The sequence below is a fragment of the Dermacentor silvarum genome, chromosome 7 (assembly GCF_013339745.2).
Source record: "Dermacentor silvarum isolate Dsil-2018 chromosome 7, BIME_Dsil_1.4, whole genome shotgun sequence".
Classification (NCBI taxonomy): Eukaryota; Metazoa; Arthropoda; class Arachnida; order Ixodida; family Ixodidae; genus Dermacentor; species Dermacentor silvarum.
The window spans coordinates 60,653,883-60,674,254 of NC_051160.1; the positions used below are offsets into that span (position 1 = coordinate 60,653,883).

Consider the following 20,372-nt stretch of genomic DNA (forward strand, 5'->3'; position numbering starts at 1 on the left):
AATACACCTTAACCCACCCACATCTACCTTAATCCACTTAAATCACCCTAATCCACCGTAATCCTCCTTAATTAAAAATTAAAAACTTAAATTTTGGACTGTGAAAAGTGCTACAAATTTTACCGATGTGATCGTGATTACCGGTCTGGTGGTGGTGTTCTGTTGGCGGTTGCCGACACGCTTGCTTCTCATGTTATTCCAATTGTATCTTCACTTGAGCTTGTGTGTGTACGCGTGCTCATTGATTCTCGCGAAATAATTTTTTTTGTTTGCTATCGGCCACCAACTGCATCACTGTCCTTTTGTAATGACCTGCACGATGCTGTCAATCAGCTGTTCGTCAGATACCCAAAATCGCCCCTCTTCATACTTGGCGACTTCAATTTTCCAGACATTAGGTGGGAAAGAGCCCCGGTTTCCTTAAAACACAACTCAGCTGAAAGCAAGGAATTTTTAACTTTTTGTCAAGACTTCAACTTAACTCAGCTCGTTCACTTTCCCACTCGTACAACTCCCACTGCCGCTAACATTCTAGACTTAGTGCTTACAACTACACCAGATCTAGCTTCCTGCTTAACTCAATCACCGGGAATTAGCGACCACTCTATAATTCACTTCACCCTACGAGCACGGGTCTCCAACAAGAAAAAAACCAGGGTCATCCAAGACTACAGCAAAGCAGATATTACTGGAATGAATGTGGAACTACAGGCCTTTGTTGATAGTTTTTTTGCAGGTTTTGAGCAGCGGTCGGTTGAGGACAACTGGTTGCTTTATAAAAACAAACTCTTGTCCCTAATTGATCGCTTTGTACCTAAAAGAAAAGTTTCATCGAGTCCTCGCTCTCCGTGGTTTCATAACACGTTAAAGCGCATGCGCAACAAAAAGAAGCGGATATTTCGACGGGCAAAGCTAACAGCCAGAACAGACCACTGGTCTTGCTATCAAAAATTTAACCGAGAATTCTGTACTGCGCTTTCAAAAGCAAAGAAGGAATTCTATCATAAAACTCTTCCTTTGCTACTGCTCTCTAACCCCCGCAAATTTTGGAGCATTATTAACGGTTCTAAAGGGACACACATTCAATTATTCCAATCTAATGTTCCAGTAGTTCAAAGCGAGTGCTGCAATGTTCTGAACAATGTGTTTGTTACTCATTTTAATAAGAGCCTTCCCACAGTGTTTCCACAAATACCAAAAGCGAACTTTTTACCAATGGATCCCATCGCTATTGATGCAGTTGGTGTAGAAAGGCTTATTGTCAATTTAAAGGTGTCTTCATCGGCCGGCCCAGATTGTATCTCATCAAAAATGATGAAGTGTACACAAGTGTATTCTTCATTGATATTGTCAAAGCTTTTTGAACAGTCATTACAGGTGTCGACACTGCCCTCTGACTGGAAGATAGGGAAGGTGGTCCCTGTGCATAAATCTGGTGATGTACATTCCCCCAATAATTACCGTCCCATATCTTTAACATCCATCCCAGTCAAAATCTTAGAGCATATAATATACTCGCATCTCATCGAATTCCTTGAGTCCAATTCCTTCTTCAGTATTTATCAGCATGGATTCCGTAAAACAGTTTCGTGCGAAACGCAATTGCTATGTTTTACCAACGACTTATTTATTAACGCGGACCATGACGTTGATACTGATTGCATATATTTAGATTTTGCCAAAGCATTTGACTCCGTCTCACACGACCTACTTATATTCAAGCTTAATCAACTTAACATAGACCCCAGTGTACTTGCATGGATTAAGGAATTTCTCTCTAACCGTAGCCAGTATGTGACAGCTAATGACTTTTGTTCACCTAATTCCCCCGTAACATCCGGTGTTCCGCAAGGGTCCGTTTTGGGCCCTCTACTTTTCTTGATTTATATTAATGATCTTCCTACTTGCCTTTCTTTCTCAACTGTGCGACTGTTTGCAGATGACTGTGTAATTTACCAGAAAATTACTAACCATGCTGATTATATCAATCTGCAACACGATCTAAATAGGGTGTTTGAATGGTGCAATCAATGGCTCATGACACTTAACCCAACTAAATGTAAAAGCATGCGAGTTTCTCGCCACGCTACTACTCATTGTCCGCGTACTTACTCCCTCAATAATATTCCATTACCATCTGTTGACAGTTATAAATACCTTGGTGTTCACATTTCTTCTAACCTTTCGTGGAATACGCATGTTGAATATGTAGCTAACAACGCGAATCGCATGCTCGGCTATCTCCGTCGAAATTTTTTTGATGCCCCATCGTCTCTGAAGCTAACACTTTACAAAACCCTGGTACGTTCTAAGTTAGAGTACGCATGCGCCATATGGGATCCTACTCAGACCACCCTCATTCAAACTCTTGAAGCTATTCAGAATCGCGCAGCACGTTTCATCTTATCGAATTATTCACGTCATTCCAGTGTCACGTCTATGAAGAAAACCCTAAACTTGCCTGACCTTTCGTTGCGTCGAAAGTCATCTCGCCTTAATCTTTTTCACAAAATCTATTATTATAACAACGATTTAAAGGACATCCTGTTTCATCCACCTCATTATATTTCTTCAAGGACCGATCATCGCTTCAAGGTTGGTCTACCGTCTTGTCGCACAAAATTGTGTAATGACTCTTTTGTTCCTAGGACAAGCGTCGCATGGAACCACCTTCCCTCCACAATCGCAAGCATAACTGATGATCACGAGTTCAAGATCGCTTTACAAAATGCCTTGTATCATTTTTGTTAGTTGCACATCTTGTCATTTTTTCCCCACTCCTTTCTGTAGTGCCTTCGGGCCCTGAAAGTATTTTCAATAAATAAATAAATAAATAAATAATAAATAAATAAATAAATAAATAAATAAATAAATAAATAAATAAATAAACCTTAATCCACTGTACTCCATGCTAATCCACCCTAATCCCTCCTAATGCACCTTGACCCAATCACTAATTAACTTTGCAAATCGTCACGTGATATTTTCTGCACCTCACAATGCTACCTTGAAACAGAGATCTAAGGCTCTCACCTTAAAACTTATTTCACTCGTTGGCGCCGAACGTCACCATCCGTTGCATCCTGTAAAGGAAGTTCATCGCCTATCCCGGCATAAAGCACTTTCGTGTTAAAAAGAAGAGAAAAAAATAAACAGGAACAGTTTCATGGCACTGGATTGAATATAACGATTCCCAATATTCTATCTTTGGCAGCCTCTTCTCTGGTACGTTATCACAGGGATGTTGGTGCAGCTGTCGTGAGCGGTATAATTTAATCAGGACGACGTCCTTGCTAAATTCTTGAATTCGATCGGACTTCATTCTTCTTAGCTATTCAACATTTCTCAATAGTACTTCTTTTTTAGATTCGTTTAATTTTTTTCTTAAATCATCCTCTGCTAGACCAATCCCCCCTAGTGGGTATGAGCCACTCTCGGAGGCGAGCGAGCAAGAGGGAAAGGACAAAGAAGAAGAAGACGGGCATCATGGCGACGTTCCCACGGCGTTCCTGCTGCTGGCTCCTGGTCGTCCTGGCAGTCGCCGTGGTCGCCTGCCATGCCGAGCTGTTCACGGCCATCACACACCTGCGCGTTCTGCAGGCCACCGAGGCGAAGGTGGTGCGCAGCCTGGCGCACTACCTGGACCGCGAGCAGGAGCGGCTCGACTACTGCCAAGAGATGCTCGGCTACATGGACGCCCTCGAGGACAATGACGACGACGACGACGACGACGACGATGGAGACTACTACGACACGTAAGAGTTTCCTCATACTGAGAAAACAAGAGAATGTAAGAGATGAAAAACCAGATCGCTGGACCGTGACCTCCGAGATCTCGCGCGCCCAGCACCCGCAATCGCGGAGGCCATAGGTTTCTTAGAGTTGCCCACTAAAATTAATATAGGGAAATCCGGCGCTGCGATCTTCGGCTACCATGGCAATGATGGTTAGTACGTGAATTTGCCTGACCTGAATTCGTGCCTCTGGCTTGAAACGTTCTTCTGGAACTCGAGAGAGGGCCACCAGGGGCCTCCAGGAAGAATTCTGGAACCGTAAATCCGTAACTAATCAATGCACCACATCGCTGGAAGGGTGTAAAAAGGAGATATGAAGAGAATCTGTCCCGCACGACAACGGGGCAAGCGACTAATAAGGACTACGGTTTTTAATTTTGTCACGATGCTTTAAACGAGCACACTATCGTTTTTTTAGTGCAGCTTGGGCCAACATCGGCAGAAACCAGGGTCTAAGAATAGTGTTTTTCGTAAGGGAACGTACGGTTGAGAAGCTTGGTTTTGAGAGTGGTGCAGAACGCTTTTTTCTTTTTTCTTTTCTGTTTTTGCTTTGAAACGAGGAAAATCACACCGAAGAAGGCGCGCCATCGTTTGTTAGCACTCACAAGTTTCACATTCGACAATTCTCGCAAAGGGATCGGGGAGAAGTCGACATTGTGGAATGCAACTCCAAGCGGTATGAGAGTAAGGTCACGTCGTGATAAACCGTGCGGAAGGTGTGGTTTTAGCTGGGGATATACTCTTACAGTGAAATCCGCTGGCCAATTAAGCACGAGTAATTTGCTCATCTTCGCGCGAAGTCTCGGGCCATCTCTCGTACAGTTGTGCCGAAACGGGAGTGGTTTTGGAAATTGGTGGGGTCCGGCATAAATGCCATCGTGGCCCCTTTATCGAGGGTGGCATCGACGAAGTTGCGCATGTTCGGCATCCCGCGCGTAAGAATTGCGGCGTGCGCTGTCATGTAGCTAACATGAGTGTTAGTTGTTATGCGTCCATAAGTGTGGGGTAGGAATCGAAGGGCGGACGTGTGGCCGCGGCCACAGAAACTGCCTCACTGACTGCCGACATTAGAACTATAGTACGTGGCAGATTAGGGAGCCTACATGCACATGTAGGCTTCCTGTGGCAGATTGCAAGCAAGCACCATCTGGGGACGTATTCTGCGACGATCAATTTCGGTGATAGTATTGGCTCGGCGACAGTATCACTGCAGGCGCGCGCTCATTGGCTGGTTGAGCATTACGTCACGCGAATGCGATAGTATCGCCGAGCACTCGTCGTTCTCACGTGCTGGACAGGCTCCCGATAATTGACACCAGGCACCGTGCTAACCCTAACGCGCTGCATGCTTAACTTCGGTTATCTGACGAGAACCAGCGTCATTCGGCGGGACGTGGACGATGGCTGATTCTATACTTGCGGCCAACCCCGATCCTATCACTGCGGGAATAAATGTTATCTAGCTGCCGCGATATAGTGGCTAGTAAATATAGCTGCTGAGTTCGAGGTGACTGGTTCGATACCGGCCGCGCGGCGGCCGCATTTCGATGAAGGCGAAATGCAAAAAAAAAAAAACACTCGTGATCTTAGATTTATCAGCACGTTGAACCCCAGGTGGTCAAAATTAATCCGGAGTCACGGACTATAGACGTGCTTCATAATCGTATTTTGGTTAGGCGTGCAAAAAAGAAGACATCTTTTTATTATTTTTTAAGTATTGGAAAAACGGAAGCATGACTATTTCATCATCTTCGTCATTTTTTACATTCACTGCAAGGAGATGGCTGCGCGAAACGATGCTTAATTTTGTACCGCTGTCTCGTGTCAACCGACTCCATATTATGCCTACCAATTTCCTGACTACATCACACCACCTGATCGTATCTTCTGTTTACCGTCCTCGACGGCACTTAGCTTTCCTTCGCACCAATCTTGAATTCAATAGAAACTTCAATAGAAACTTCAATAGAACGCTGGTGATTCGTTATACGCTTTACGGGACCTCTCTCTCTCTCTCACACACACACACACACACACACAAACACACACACACACACACACACACACACACACACACACACACACACACACACACACACACACACACACACACACACACACACACACACACACACACACACACACACACACACACACACACACACACACACTTCTTCCTAATTTATAACCTGCATGAGATACCTTCTTTTGCTCACTCATCCATTTTGCCGCTGTGTATCGATATAGAGTTGCGTTTTACTTTCCTTCATCTCTTTTCTCTGACATGGTGGATGAGGAGGCCGAGACAAAAACGCGAGCAATGGCTGACGGGGTCCCGGCGCCCTTTTACACAAATACACAACACTCTGGAAAAGCAGCAGTTCGGGCACACTTGGAATGAAACTTACAAGCGCGCAACTTGAAACGGTTAACAGCTTTATCAGTTCCGTCCAATAAGTTAAAAAAGCTGCAGGAGCAAGATTGAGTGCACACAACTTGCGCTCGACACACATTAAAAAACTAGAAAAAAAGTAAGCACAGCGAGAGAATTTAAATTTATATATATTTGTGCATCTATACGCATTTGTTACATGAATTCGGAAGTACACGATGCCAAACCTGTGTACACACATTTGTAACGCGCAATTATGCGAGAAACACTGGAAAGGTCACGTATGCGGGAACGACGGGGGCTAGCTATGGAAATATGGCGGCAGCTATGTGAATGAAGGAGTTTTAATTCTTATTAGATAAGATACAGTAAAGAGAAATATTGTACAGGAGGAGGTCCCGAGGTCGAAGACTGTATGGAGCCTCAAATATATACAACAGTTACAACAATTATTGTAAAAAATAATAAAAATAGCAAACATTGTATTGGTTTAGAATTAAATTGAGCTACAAACATGCAAGTATATCGGTTAATACGTACAGCATATTAAAATGTGTAATATACCAGAAACAAATACCATTATTGTTACATTCGACTAATTACAACAAGTTATAGCAACATCGGTAGAAGTAACTATTACGCAGTTAGAAAGTAAACGGGTAATGAGGCATAACCAACTGAACTTTTATTCGTGTAGCGTACATTTCGAGGAAGAAAAAGAGAAAAAGTGATAACTAAATCGTTGCAGATGATAAAATATGGTCGACATTGAGTCGGGATCACCAATTTAGGTACAATTAGACATCCGCCAAGCGGTTGCATTCTGTACTCAGCGGACTCGCTTGCTATCATAGTTATCTACTACTTTATCGTTATACACAGACATACTGACAAACACGCGCACACGCACAAGGCCAATCATCTGCAGTATTCACGCCGAAGTGTAAAAAAAAAAAACAGCGCGTGCCAATGACGTCACCGCATTCGACCTCGTAAAGGTTGTCCGAGCCCCCCAGGCCCGTAAAAAACAACGGCGCTTCACCTTCTCATTTGCCGCGCAGCTGTCGCAGCGGGTTTGCGAATTCGCCACTGATCCCCCCCTGCAACACGTGCGTGCGTACGGTCGTGACTTCGAGCCTAAAGAGGGCAACAGTCGATGACCGCGACGGACGACAATCAAAGATTGCACGGGCCCGCCAGCACCTAAACCCTTCCCTCTCTTCGCCGCATAAACTTGTACTGTGTCTCGCTAAATCCATGCAGTGTTGTGCAAGCTACAGAGCTGAGCACGCAAGCACCAAAGCGTTTCATCCGCCGGTAATTTTTCCAGCATGACTAAAGAAGTATCGAGCTAGTTTCCCGAAAGTTGCCCGAGAGCTGCCCGAGAGTTGCCCCATATTTGAACGAAACTTTTCGCCTTGCTAACCCGACAACATTACTCCACGACAACTTGCTGTCACTTGGCGCGAAACGCTTTTACCTTTGGATAAAAAGTTTTTTTTTTTTTTTTTGCAAGATGCCACTGGTGTCAATCAATCCCAAGAGCAACCGTACTGACACGCTTTTATCCGTAGTGAACACATCGTTGTCAACTTCACGTGTTGTAATTTGGGTTACATTTGGGCAAAATGTATGCTGGACGTTGTTGCTTATTTTCTCCATATTTTGTGCATCATCATTCGATCGGTTACTCAGACAACCGAATGTATAAGCGTATAATATATAGTATATGTACCGTATAAATGTATAACCGAAGATACCCGAAATTGTTGCTCAGAAAAAAGTATATTCTAGTGCAAAAAGAGGGAGAGAGACACCGGCAAGAAGATACGTAGGCCACGAGAGTGTGGGCTATAAACTACACTTGGAGATGCAGTTGCACCACCGGCTCAGAGTCACAGGCGCTGGCTTTGAACAGTACGAGGTTAGGTTTGGTTAGAATGAGCTTTAGTCGCGAGAATGACTCTGTAACGAATAAACTAGCGGAGCTCGAACAAGGGATGTCTCACTATGGAGCCAGCGTTTCGAGAAGAGGACTCGTCTTCGTCAGGGCGCGCTGACGGAGACGGGACACGCCTCCCAGCTTCGTCAACGCTGTACAGCTCTAATGCGACAAAGCCAAGCCCCTCCTTAGCGCGCTTTTTTTTTTTTTTTTTTTTTTTTGCGGGCACGGCTAAAAGCGAGAGGCTCGCTCGCGCCAACCTGAAGGAATGATTGATCGTTTAGCGCAGTGGCGCCCTCCTCTTCTCTACCCTCGCCTTCTGCACGCATTCATGCGGTGAGTGCAGACGACGCCGAGGCGTGCATGCAATGAACGATGCTTTAGAGGCCGATGCCCCATCGCCCCGCGCGATCGAATAAACCCGCGCGGAAATATATATGCCATTCTGTCGGGGAGGTCTTCCACACCCCTTGCGGTCAAGCGACCAAAACCTAGCTAAGGGGCGAAACGTTCCCGCTTTTATTTCTGGCGCCGTCGGGCGTTGTCTGCGCGCCGTCTGCCACTACATACATACTTCTGCTTCGTAGGCCTAACGGGAGTGCCGACGCCGCAGAGCAGTCGCGACCTATAGAGCAATCGCACCACGTGTCCGTGTCGTTGCTCTCGAGGACAGCCTAATTAAACGTGTGACGCCTATTGAATAATAATTAACGCGTGGAGCTTTTGTGGGGCCCCCGAACGTGACACACATGTTGCGTGAGTTGCGCGGTGCATGATATGGGACTTGCCTTCGCGTTACCTCGAATAGCGTTTGGCACTCCGCAGATCGCCGTCAATAATTTATTATAACACCCTTTCTACAGTCCGTGGCTTTGGGACGTAAAACCCCATCTAATTTTTTATTTCTACAGTCAGTGTCAGTTTCGTTCCTCGGGAGGGTACTGTATTGTGACGTCACGATGCAATTCCCTCCTTAAAAATGAAACCGAAACTGGCTGTAGAAACGCAACTATTATATTAAATTATTAAAGGCGATCTGAGGCTTCTCACAATTTTTTCTAGGGTTTAGAGGTCTAGGACCTTCATATAATGTAAAAAATTAATAGTGGAAAATATAATTTTAGTACCCCTTTAAGCCAATATAAATGGACCACTTCTGCATTATCAAGAAAAAGAAAAAAAAAAAAGAAATGACTGATGGCACGGACTGAATGGCGTAAACAATAGTCTGCATGCCTTCGTGCTATAATTCAGCTTTAATGGGCAGCCAAATATTGATTGGGTGTTCCCTTTAACAACGGATCGTACTGTACATTTATATGTGCAGGAATATTCACCAAAAATTGTGAGGACTTCAGGAAGGCGAAGAGCAGGTGGTTTTCTGTAATGAACTATAGGCTCTCTATACTAAGAGTATGAGAAAAATGTTAGGCTCAGGTCTGCGGTGAACGCACCGTTGAACAATCATAAGCCGGAATACTCATCACTTTGAAAAACACGTTGCAGGGCGCCTTTATGGCCGGCATATTGCTTTCGAAGCAAGAAATTTGCTTTTGGCAACGCTGGACGAGAAAGGAAATTAACAAACGTCTCAAAGAAGTTTTTTTTTTCTATGTTTCGGTACAGCGAGAGCCGTCTGTTTGAAATTCAGTATGCTGCGCGGAAGTTCGACGGTGCGGGTTCGATCCTAACCGTGGCGAACTTGAGAAGGGGGGGGGGGGGGGGGGGGGGAGGCAAAATGCAAGAAATGCTCATGTACGTAAATGCAAGAGCACGTTAAAGATTCCCAGGTGGTCCAAATTAATCCGGAGTCTCCCGCTATGGCATGCCTCATAATGAGATCGTGGTTCTGGCACGTAAAACATCAGAATTAACTTTCAATCTGAGCATACATGTGGTGGGGAGGTTATGGAGCTTTCGAACCTCAAAACTTCAGTCCCAACTGTGTGAAGAACGGGCACTATAGTTATTCAAATATTGTTTTTAAGCCACGCATAAGTAAATGTACAAGCCCTAGGTGGCAGGGTTCGGTGAATTTCACCGGGGCCGGTCACCGCACATATGGTGTAACAGTCTCTCGCCCGTCTAGCAGCGTCAACACACACTACGTTTGGGCGATCCTTAAAGGTTTGTGCGAGTTTTTCTGCCCTGGCCTTTTTCTTTCATCGTGTATCCTTGCCAGCATATCTTTAGGCAGGGGTTTAAGCGTGAAGTGTGCACGAGTTGCCGCTGCCAACTGAACCCTGTTATTGAGTGTGGAACTGGCGCGTCGGCCGAGGCGACTGAGTATTTGCAAGTCTGCCTTGGTGCGCGAAAGCCTTTCCTCTTGGGATCAGTCCTCGATTAATTCCTCCACTGTGTTGTGGATTCCCAAACCTAGTTGTTTCTGTGCATGCGTACCTGGGGATTCTCAGAGCACGCTTGTATGTTTGTCTAATGAAGGAGTTTAGTTCTTGCACATCCGCCTTTCTTCGGTGGCAGTAATGGAAGGAGTAGACGACTCGACTGATTTAGGAGGCCTGGATTAACCGGCATAAGTCTGGTTCTTTTATGCCTTTGTTTTTGGTTGCCACTCTCCTGAGAAGTCTTGTTGTTTGTTGTACGGTTGTAGTTTGTTTATAAAGCTTCTGTCTTGTGGGTGTTATGCTGGATTAGCATTCTTAAGACCCTTATTGTGTGAACACTAGGGATGACGTTTCCGTGTACTCTAATTTTTATTGGGAAGTTCAGTTCCTTGTTCGCGTAGTCATCCTTCTTTATCTTGTTTCTGATTACTAGGAGCTCGAACTTTTTGGGTGAGCAACTAAGGCCCACTTTCTGTACGTATTCCTGTACAGTGTCAGCTGCTGTTCGCAACGCGTCGCATATTTGCCCATCTGAGCCTGTGCAGGTTCATATGGTAATCCGCACACAGTGAATACCTGACGTGTGGGATCTGATCCAATAGCGCGAGTACGCCACGCATGGCGATGTTAATGAGGAATGGGGATAACAAGGCTCCTTGTGGCGTGCCCCGTGTCCGCAGGGTGATTTTGTCACTTTTGACGTCGCCGAAGTTCAGCTCGGCTGTGCGTTCATGCAGAAAAGTTCTGATTTAATTGTATGTGCGACTGCCGACGTTCATTTGGGCCACGTTGCCGAGTACGGTGGCATGGGACACATTGTCAAATGCCTTACTGACATCCAGGTTCGAGATGGTCCTGGCAGCCTTTATGTGTCCCGGATTTAAGATGTCACGTTGAATTTGCAGCATTATATCCTGTGTGGATAGTTGCTGCCTAAATCCTACCGTCGTGGGGGATAAGAGGTCATTTGACTCCGCATAAGTTGTTAGTCGGCTTAGAATTACGTCCTCCATTACCTTCCTCAGGCAGGAGGTAAGGGAAATAGGTCGAATGTTTTCCAGGTTTAGTGCCTTGCCCGGCTTGGGAATAAAGATTACCCTAGCTTGTTTCCAACTTGGTGGTAGTATCCCAGACGCCCAGTGTTTGTTCATAAGTTCAGTAATTGCTGTGGACTCAACCTCTACCGCCGAGATCCTCGATGATGGAGGTTGAGTGTTTGTTTCTTAGGAATCTGAAGACACACAATTTTGTGTGTTTAGTTGTGTGTTCCTTCCTTTTGCAGCCTTTAGCGAGTACCGTGATGGAAAGTAGATAATGGTCGCGGCATAGGTGTCACTCAGTGTTTTCCCAAATAACTGAGTCAGCGTTTTTAACGAGTGTTAACTCGGGGGATGCGTTCCGACTGGCGCTGTTTACAATTCTGGTCGGACGGTCGGGGAGTATAAGTAAGGTAAATCCCAAGCCTCTAATCGCTTCCAAGATTTTAGTTCCCTTACGGTCACATTTGGTGTAGCCCAATTCGGTGTATTTTGCATTAGTCTGCCATTATTATCAGTTGTGAGTGACCCGTTAGTGTGCTGACCTTTCTTAGGAGAGTGGCAGTGTGGGTACTAGCGTCTTTGGGCGGGCTGTACAAGTTTAAAGTGTAGACGCTGCTACCTGAGCGTTTGTTGGGAAGGAGCTCGACGAGAGTGTGAGATATCTCTGGATAATCCAAGTCATGCTGGATTGCCATGAGGTTCCGTTGTACCAGTATGGCTGTGGCCGGTCGTTTATTGAAAATGGTAAATTGGTTGAAGGCGGCAGACCCAGTCAATTTTACTTTATTCCCAAGCCGGGCAAGGCACTAAACCTGGAAAACATTCGACCTATTTCCCTTACCTCCTGCCTGAGGAAGGTAATGGAGCACGTAATTCGAAGCCGACTAAGCATACTGGATGTCAGTAAGGCATTTGACAATGTCTCCTGTAATGCGATTATGTCAGGTGACTGGTCGGCGTTTTGGAGGTGAAATTTCGAGACCGCCCGTTTGTTGCGGTATAGCTCCTGCAATTCCACCGCCATAGCATCGTGTTAGTCGCGTTCGCCATCTTTTCGTGAATATGGCGTCGCCCTGACTGATTGGGTCGAGAGCGTTTTTGACCATCGAAATCTGTGGGCTGTGTGTGAGCTGAGGATGGAACGATTGGTGTTTGTGATACGATTACGTCAGCCGCAGCCGCGCTCTCTGTCAGGGCGGGAAGTGAACCTAAGCGAGCCATGAGGTTAGTGAGAGCAATACCAAGGGCAGCGATACTCTGAGGGAGCTGTTTGTTTTGAGCTGTTTGTTCTCTAGACGTTTTGTCGAATAAGGTTTCTAGCTTTTGAATTCGTTCATTTATTTTTGAGGCGTTGGAGCCTACCATGAGAGTTACAGTTGCAGGTTCGGCAGCTGCCTTACGTTTCGCTCCCCTGATCTCGTCTACCTTCATGGCCGCAGTGTTGGCATTTTGGGTCCTAACTTCTTCCTGAATATTGTTAAAGCGTCTAAATTTATATATATTATTGAAATCTAGAAACACTGTTCAAACATTCTACAAAATGTTTTGAGCCTGTAGCCCGAATATTTGAGTCGCGTCAGGCCAGTGGTCATGATTTAAAAAGAATGAATAAGGATATTAGACGCGTATGGAAGGGGCGTTATATCAAGAAAAGAACAGGAAGTAACCGCACAAGTTGATGCGTTGATTATTATTCAGTTTAGGGCCTTCTGATGCGAGGAAGAACAGTAAGTAACAGCAGTCACGCAGAGTAACACGTCGAACTTCTCGTCAAACCTGGTAGCGCACTGCACAACTCTCCGTACTAAAGTGACTTAAGATATGGTTTTTCGTTGGCAGAGCATTTACATTCAGGGCATTTCTCAAGCTTTCTTTCCCTGTCCGTCGCAAGTCAGGATATTCAAAAGTAAGTTGCGTCTTGGTATGGACACACATGCCCCGCGACTGAAAGAGATAAAAATTATATTCCGACAGAACCCATTAATAAGATTGTTTAGCATATGCAAGAGCTCCGATTCGCACAGCACAAATACTTCATTCAACTCCCACTGGATCCGATTAACGGAACGTCAAGTTGCGCCCGCATGCCTTCGTCACTTTTGCAGCCAAATGCACTGCGCGTCTCTGGAGACTTTCTAATCCTCTACGCGCATGCGCGCCGATATCGAGATAGCATGACGAAGGTGCTGCTCTTTCCCTGCACTATAGAGAGCTTCAGCGTCTCTGGCATTCCGGTAGCATGACGGGGCAGAAGCTCCACCAGTTACGCAGTAAGCACGGCGTCGCTAGCATCGACCGTGCTTTGACCGTGAGCGAAAAATTTCTGACAATCACATAGCGGCGCTCGCCGCTCGGTTCCTTGCAGTACCACCAGACGGCGCTCGCCTCAGCGCATCCGCTGGAGCGGCGGCACCGGCCATGCTGGAGAAAGAAAGAAAGAAAAAAAAACAGAAAGGTCGCCTTCGTGAATAGCGTTCGTGCCAAGCGTTTGCCGGTAAAGATTGCGGTTGCATTAAGCTGCAGTTGCCGGGAAGCGTGAGAAGTAGTCAGGGACTCTTTAATGCTATCGCATTCTACTCTTAAAGGCGAAGTGTAAGCGTCTCCCAAGTTTTTTTTTTTTTTTTTTTTGGCGTGGCACCGAGGATAGGTACTCGCTTACCGTTCTGCAGGCGCGGTTCGGTTTCTCGTCGGGGCTCGATTTTCGTAATTATTTGTACGCAGTCGTCGTATCGAGGCCAAGTTGACTGGCCAAAGTGGGGCAGAGTAGCCAAAGAAATGCTGTCGCATTTCAAAAAAAGGTTGAAATTGTGCACGGCTACTTGTTGCGCGGAAAGAGCAGACAACCCCTTATTTGCTCGCGCAACTCGAAACCTCTCTAATACGTACTACCGATATCTAACTCAGGTGAATACCACTTGAAGGGATTCTTCGTATGAACGAACTAAGCCTGTTCCATATAGAAACTCAGTTCTAATTCTAGTGGCGTACATTCCACGCTGATTGAATCACAGCCTAATTGGTTCTTTATTATCTGATAAAACAAAGCGCCCTGTTATTGTGCTCCTTCTTGCTTCTTCCCATGTTGCAGCACTGCTCTTTTTTTTAGCAATTTAAATTCAACGAAATCATTTTAGTGTAAAACTGAGTGGCAAGAGAGACGATTTCTCGACAGTACGCTAAATCTCATGACTCATTGTTGCCACTAGCAGTACGCATACGAACATCGGCAAACTCATGATAAACTCTTCTCATGATAATTTTTATAAAGGCCCACATAGAAGCGTTTTTAGAGGTATACCACCGGGACGCTGCCTCAAGGTAAATGTAGATAACCGCTGTGCTGGTGTTGACTAGTTTCGTTTGTCATCGCCTCTAAAGGTAAAATTGATCAAAGTAATTTCACAGGACTATTTGATACCGGACTGCTGTGCCAGGCATAATCTTATAATGCGCATAAACACAACGTCTAACGCCGTAGTATCTTGTTGATTGTTCCTATAAATTTCAGTCATATTTATCTCAACACGAGAATTGACAGAAGAAAAATGAACCATGAGAACTAGCACGGCTGTTAACTATCATTTGAAATGTGTACCTTTAGAAAGCTTTGCGTTACATAAGTATTTTCGAAACACTGCATGCATGTCTTTCATAAAAGTAAAATTGTTTTAAGTAAAACACTTAAGAGTAATTGGTGCGCTTTAACCTGAATTAAGGGTGATAACCGCACAAGAGTATAGATGTACGTAATTGACATTATTCGTCAAGTCGAAAGACAAGACATTCTCTTGGGGTGGGTTGTTTCTTAGCGAAGAGGAATAAAGTAGCAGCACAAAAGAACAAATACAAGGCGAGCACACAGGACAGGCTCTGACACAAAACACGTGTCGGGTCTTCGGCGGCACCAGTTTAGTGTGGAAAGAAACGATGTGGATCGGACAGACGCGAGTTTTGTGTGTCAGTGACTGTACTGCGTCCCCACCCGGTCCTCGTTCTTTCGTGCTACAGTTTCACTCCTGTGTGATAGATAAGATCAGTCGGAGCAAAAATTACTGGCGCGAACTATATGCGTTAGTTCCTGCGCCGCTAGCATCGTGTTATGACATAGCTGTCGTAGTTATGCTGCTCCCTTAAGATATACTAACATTCAAGTTATCGCGACACCTGCAAAAGGTAATCAAAGGGTCTTCAAACGCTGCTTTTACTAAGGTAAAGAAAGCTGCACCGCGTATTTCGGCGACGAATTCCTCAGAATAACGAAATTGATGATTCGAGAGGATATAATAACTTGTACTGAAAATTTTCTGCAGCAGCGGACATCCCGATTGGTTTGACAATCTCCAATAGAATTACTAAATACCAAATTTGACTTATTATTATTCTTTATTTACGCTTAGTGATAGGGTGATTGTTACTTGGGTTAGATGGTGTGGGTATATTTTAACGCGATTGTTAAGGGCCCCGTGTCGCAGAAAATCCGGTGTCGGTGTTGGCGCGGGCGCGCCGGTGTCATTGGCGGAAATAATCATCCCGAACCACACCGACCGCGCAGGCCCTCCACGTGGCGCAAGGCGTTAGTGAACAAAATTGAATTTCGCAAAGTTAAATATGTCAGAAAAATCCTAAAGTATGACTTAACCATAACCTACAGACATGATAGCATCGGATTGTAATTTGAATATACGAGAAAACATAATTCAGTTGCCGGGAAGCCTGATAAGCAGCCAGGGATCTTGAATGCTATCGCGTTCCACTCTTAAAGGCGAAGCTTAAGCGTCCTCCAAATTTTTGGAGAAAACTAGCACAGCGCGATAACGCAGGACACTGTAGTTATGGCTCGTTCACACTGGGGCATTCGGCGTTTTGAGCGGCCAAGAATCTGCCGCCGAAATGCGGCATCGTTCACCTAGCTCGCCCTTATCACCGCCGTCAGAACTTCCTGCCGGTTCTCCAAATAGAACAATTTTAAACAAGACGACAGCACGATCGATGTTTCACTACTAGCGCCATCTGCCGCGTGTGCGCTAACTTACAAGCGCGCGCGCGCGCCGTTTTCCATCACGCGCAATAAACAAAAGTGCACACCCTGCACTTACCACTCTGCCAAGCACGCTCCAGATCTTGTTCCAGGAGTCGCCCTTCGCCACATTACACCTTGATGCGTGCTTGATGCGGCATTTGTCGTGCAGCACCAGACAATTTCGGAGAGCCTCTGTTTTAACAATGCCGCTGTCATGGCACAACTCTGGCAAAACCTTTCTTTCACTGCGACATAGACGATTACGATATGCCAGTGCTGAAACGTGGTGGCCGCCATTTGCGGAGTGCTGCGTGGGATGAGGCATTTTCTGCGTCGCCTTCTGATTAGCCCGCGGTGAGTAATTGCGGCGGCAGCGGCGGTAGCAATGGATCTCCATCCTACCGGCGTGCATGGAGACGGCTGTTTTCCGCGGAGTCTGTCTAGAGACTACTCGCCGAACGTCCCAGTGGGGATCGTAACATATATAAGTACCGTTGAAAGAATCAAACAAACCAGAAATAGATGGAGCGTACAGCTTCGAAGAGCAAAAAAACATGGAGGACGCTTAAGCTTCACCTTTAAGAGTGGAACGCGATAGAGTTATCGGACCCCGTTCGCATTGCATTTTTCTTTGAGTATGCTTCACTGCAACACACAACGTGGGAAGCCAGCTTACAAAGACCAAGCTTACAGTGATCCCCTTAAAATCGGATTCACTTTTTAACACAAATGCATTGCTGGGAAGATATTTTTGCAGAGGCAATATAAGCCGTCTTATATCAAAATGGGAAAGCCCTAGGACCTTTTTTTAATGATTTTAATAATTGTTTGCTGTTGCCTCGAGGCGCGCGCGTGTCCGAAACGGCTAAGTCCCAGTTGGACCTGCCGAGGAGGCGAGCGCCATTTGGATGGTGTTTTTGTAAGTAATATACCCGGGCGCGCTGCGGTTGTATGGTATAAATGCTGGAAAAGGGGTTTGTGTTTGAGTTTCCTCGTAACTGAATTATTTTCTCTCCTACATTCAAATTACAGTCGGACGCTGTCATGTCTGTAGGTTGTGGTTAAGTCATATTCGGAGTGCGAGTGTGCTCGTCTCACACCCCGGAGGCCCGCCAACGCCGAAATGTGCCAAAGTTTATTTTAATAGCCAGTAATTTACTTTGTTTACCGTAACCTCCCTGAGAAATATGAGGTCAATCCGAACATTTTTGCGGCGTCGGCCGTATCTCGTCACGGCGAAGTTTCGCCAAGGTCCCCGCCAAGGGCACGCCAAGGACACCGCCAACACAGACCCCTAAGGGTCTATGGTCTATTTCACCTGAATAACAAAAATGCTCTGCACTCACGAAATTAATCCCGAGCCTTCCACTACTCTGTCTCTCACAGCCCCAGTATTGCTTTGTGACGTCGAACCCTGTGACTGAATCAATCAGCAGCGAACTTCGTGTCCTATAATAAAATAATAAGCTGTTACTCCAGCTTTATACAAAACTTCGCGCACTTACCGTCGCACACTGTTCAGACCGTTGTAAGCCATTTTACAAATGGCTCCATCATTTGGCGCTCTCAAATCGCTCTGGATTGGAAGAGAGGGACCCCGCTTTGCCAACGAACACTAATGCACGGCAGTGAAGAAAGCTTTCAGTATTACGCTCTGATGAGGTCTCGTTTTAGGCAGCCTGGTGAAAAGTTATTTGAAGGTGTCCAGGCGTCGGTTTGAGTGCGCGCTTCAGTTTCCATCGTTATCGATAACGACGCGTAATACAGTGCGTAATACTACGATAGTTAGCGCAGTATTACACACATTAGGGCACGCGGCGTGGTGTATATTAGAGTATTTCACTTAAATTGGGCCAAGCTTTAAAAATATGCAAATGGCTACGTAGCTGGACAGAACCAAGGTAATGTTGTTTGCCTGGAGCGGCCTCGAGTGGGCTCGAGTTACTTTCTTAATGGCTTATTACTTTCTTGGTCACAGTTACCTATAAATGCGAAGCCTTTCTTGGTGAACATTTGCCACTTTGACAGTATCTATCTATCTATCTATCTATCTATCTATCTATCTATCTATCTATCTATCTATCTATCTATCTATCTATCTATCTATCTATCTATCTAGCTGCCTACGTCTGGTGCTCTCATGGTCGTATCGTTCACTTGGCATTCAGCAATTGGTGCTCTCATGGTCGTATCGTTCACTTGGCATTCAGCAAAATTTGGTGTTGGGCTGCTAAGCACCTGTTCGCAAGATCGAATCCCGGCCACGGCGGCCGCATTTCGATGGGGGCGAAATGCAGAAAACATCCGTGTACTTAGATTTAGGTGCACTTGGTGGTATAAATTATCCGGAGTCCCCCACTACGGCGTGCCTCATAATCACATGGTGGTTTTGGTACGTAAAACTCCATAGTCTATTTTTTTTATATTTACCAAAATTGGCATAGTATGACAAGAGTGTATGACGAACATAAATGATAGGTTGTGACATGAATATCATGACATGTGTGTTATGTAGGTCATGACACAGCTACCTACATCTTGGTGCTCTCATGGTCGCTTCGTTAACTTGGTAGGTACGAAAATTGGCATAGTATGACAACAGTGTATGAGGAACATAAATGATAGGTCATGACATGAATTTCATGACAAGCGTGTCATGCAGGTCATGAAACAGCCGCTTAAAATGACAGTGACCCAGCGGAAAAAAACATTAACACTCAAAAACCACTGAAATGGTTCGGACGTGAGTACTAAGGGAAGGAAACCCTAAATGATGATGGTAGCAGTCACAGTCATGAGCATGGCTCAGTAAAAATGACAATGACTCAACGAGAAAAGATTAATACTCACAAACCACTGAAACGGGCTCTGACATGGGTACTAAGTGAAGGAAACACTAAAGGATGATGGCAGAAGTCATAGTCATGAGCACGACTCAGCAGAAATGACAATGACTCAGCGAAAAAAAAGATTAACACTCAAAAACCACTGAAATGCGTTCTGACTTGCGTATTAAGTAAAGAAACATTAAGGGATGATGGTAGAAGTCAAATTCATCAGCATGACTCAGCAAAAATGACAATGACTCAGTAAAAAAGATTAACACTCAAAAACCACTGAAATGGGTTCGCACGTAGGTAGTAAGTGAGAGAAACGCTGAAGTATGGTGGTAGAAGCCATAGTCATGACCATGACTCAGCAAAAATGACTGACTCCGAAAGAAGATTAACACATAAAAACCAATGTAATGAGTTCGGATGTGGTACCAAGTGAAGGAAAAGTCTAAAGATTGATGGTCGAAGTCATAGTCATGAGCATGACTAAGGCTTTCGCCTTAAGGTCTCTTAGGCCTAGCTAAAGGGACTCGTCAGGACTCATGACATTCATGTCATGACATGCATGTCATGTAGGTCATGAAACAGCCGCTTAAGTCTTGGTGCTCTCATGGTCGTTTCGTTAACTTGGTAGACTCCCCGCATACTGCTTCGCATAGCGTCGATTCCCACAGGGCGTGGGATCGCCCGGCTTTTCCTTAACAAAACGGCGTTTTATGCATTGAACCACAAAAGTAGCTCGGACGCCAATTCATTTCTCCACAAAGTTCAGGAATTAACATCTCGAAACTGGTGCCATCCTGAGAATTCGTTCCAAGTGGATCCGCTGTGCGAACTGCACGGATAGAATTTGTAAATTGCAATATGGGCCATAAGGTAATTAGTTAAAACTTAATTAGTGATTTTTGTTAATTATTCCATTATGCATTTTAATTCTTTGTGCAAGTAATGTCCTTCTCTTCAGGTAGACCAGCTCAGCTCATGGACTAGAATGGTGGTATCTGC

At 45.2% G+C, this 20,372-nt stretch overlaps 1 protein-coding gene across 1 annotated transcript in view; it reads left to right on the forward strand.

Annotated features, from left to right (window-relative positions):
• Positions 1-3,423: 3,423 nt before the first annotated feature.
• Positions 3,424-20,372, forward strand: part of LOC119458903 (prolyl 4-hydroxylase subunit alpha-1) — a 36,421-nt gene continuing 19,472 nt past the window's right edge. Inside the window, exon 1 of the mRNA XM_037720762.2 lies at positions 3,424-3,755. Within this exon, the coding sequence (XP_037576690.1) occupies positions 3,424-3,755 (332 nt within the window). The remainder of the gene's footprint in view (positions 3,756-20,372) is intronic.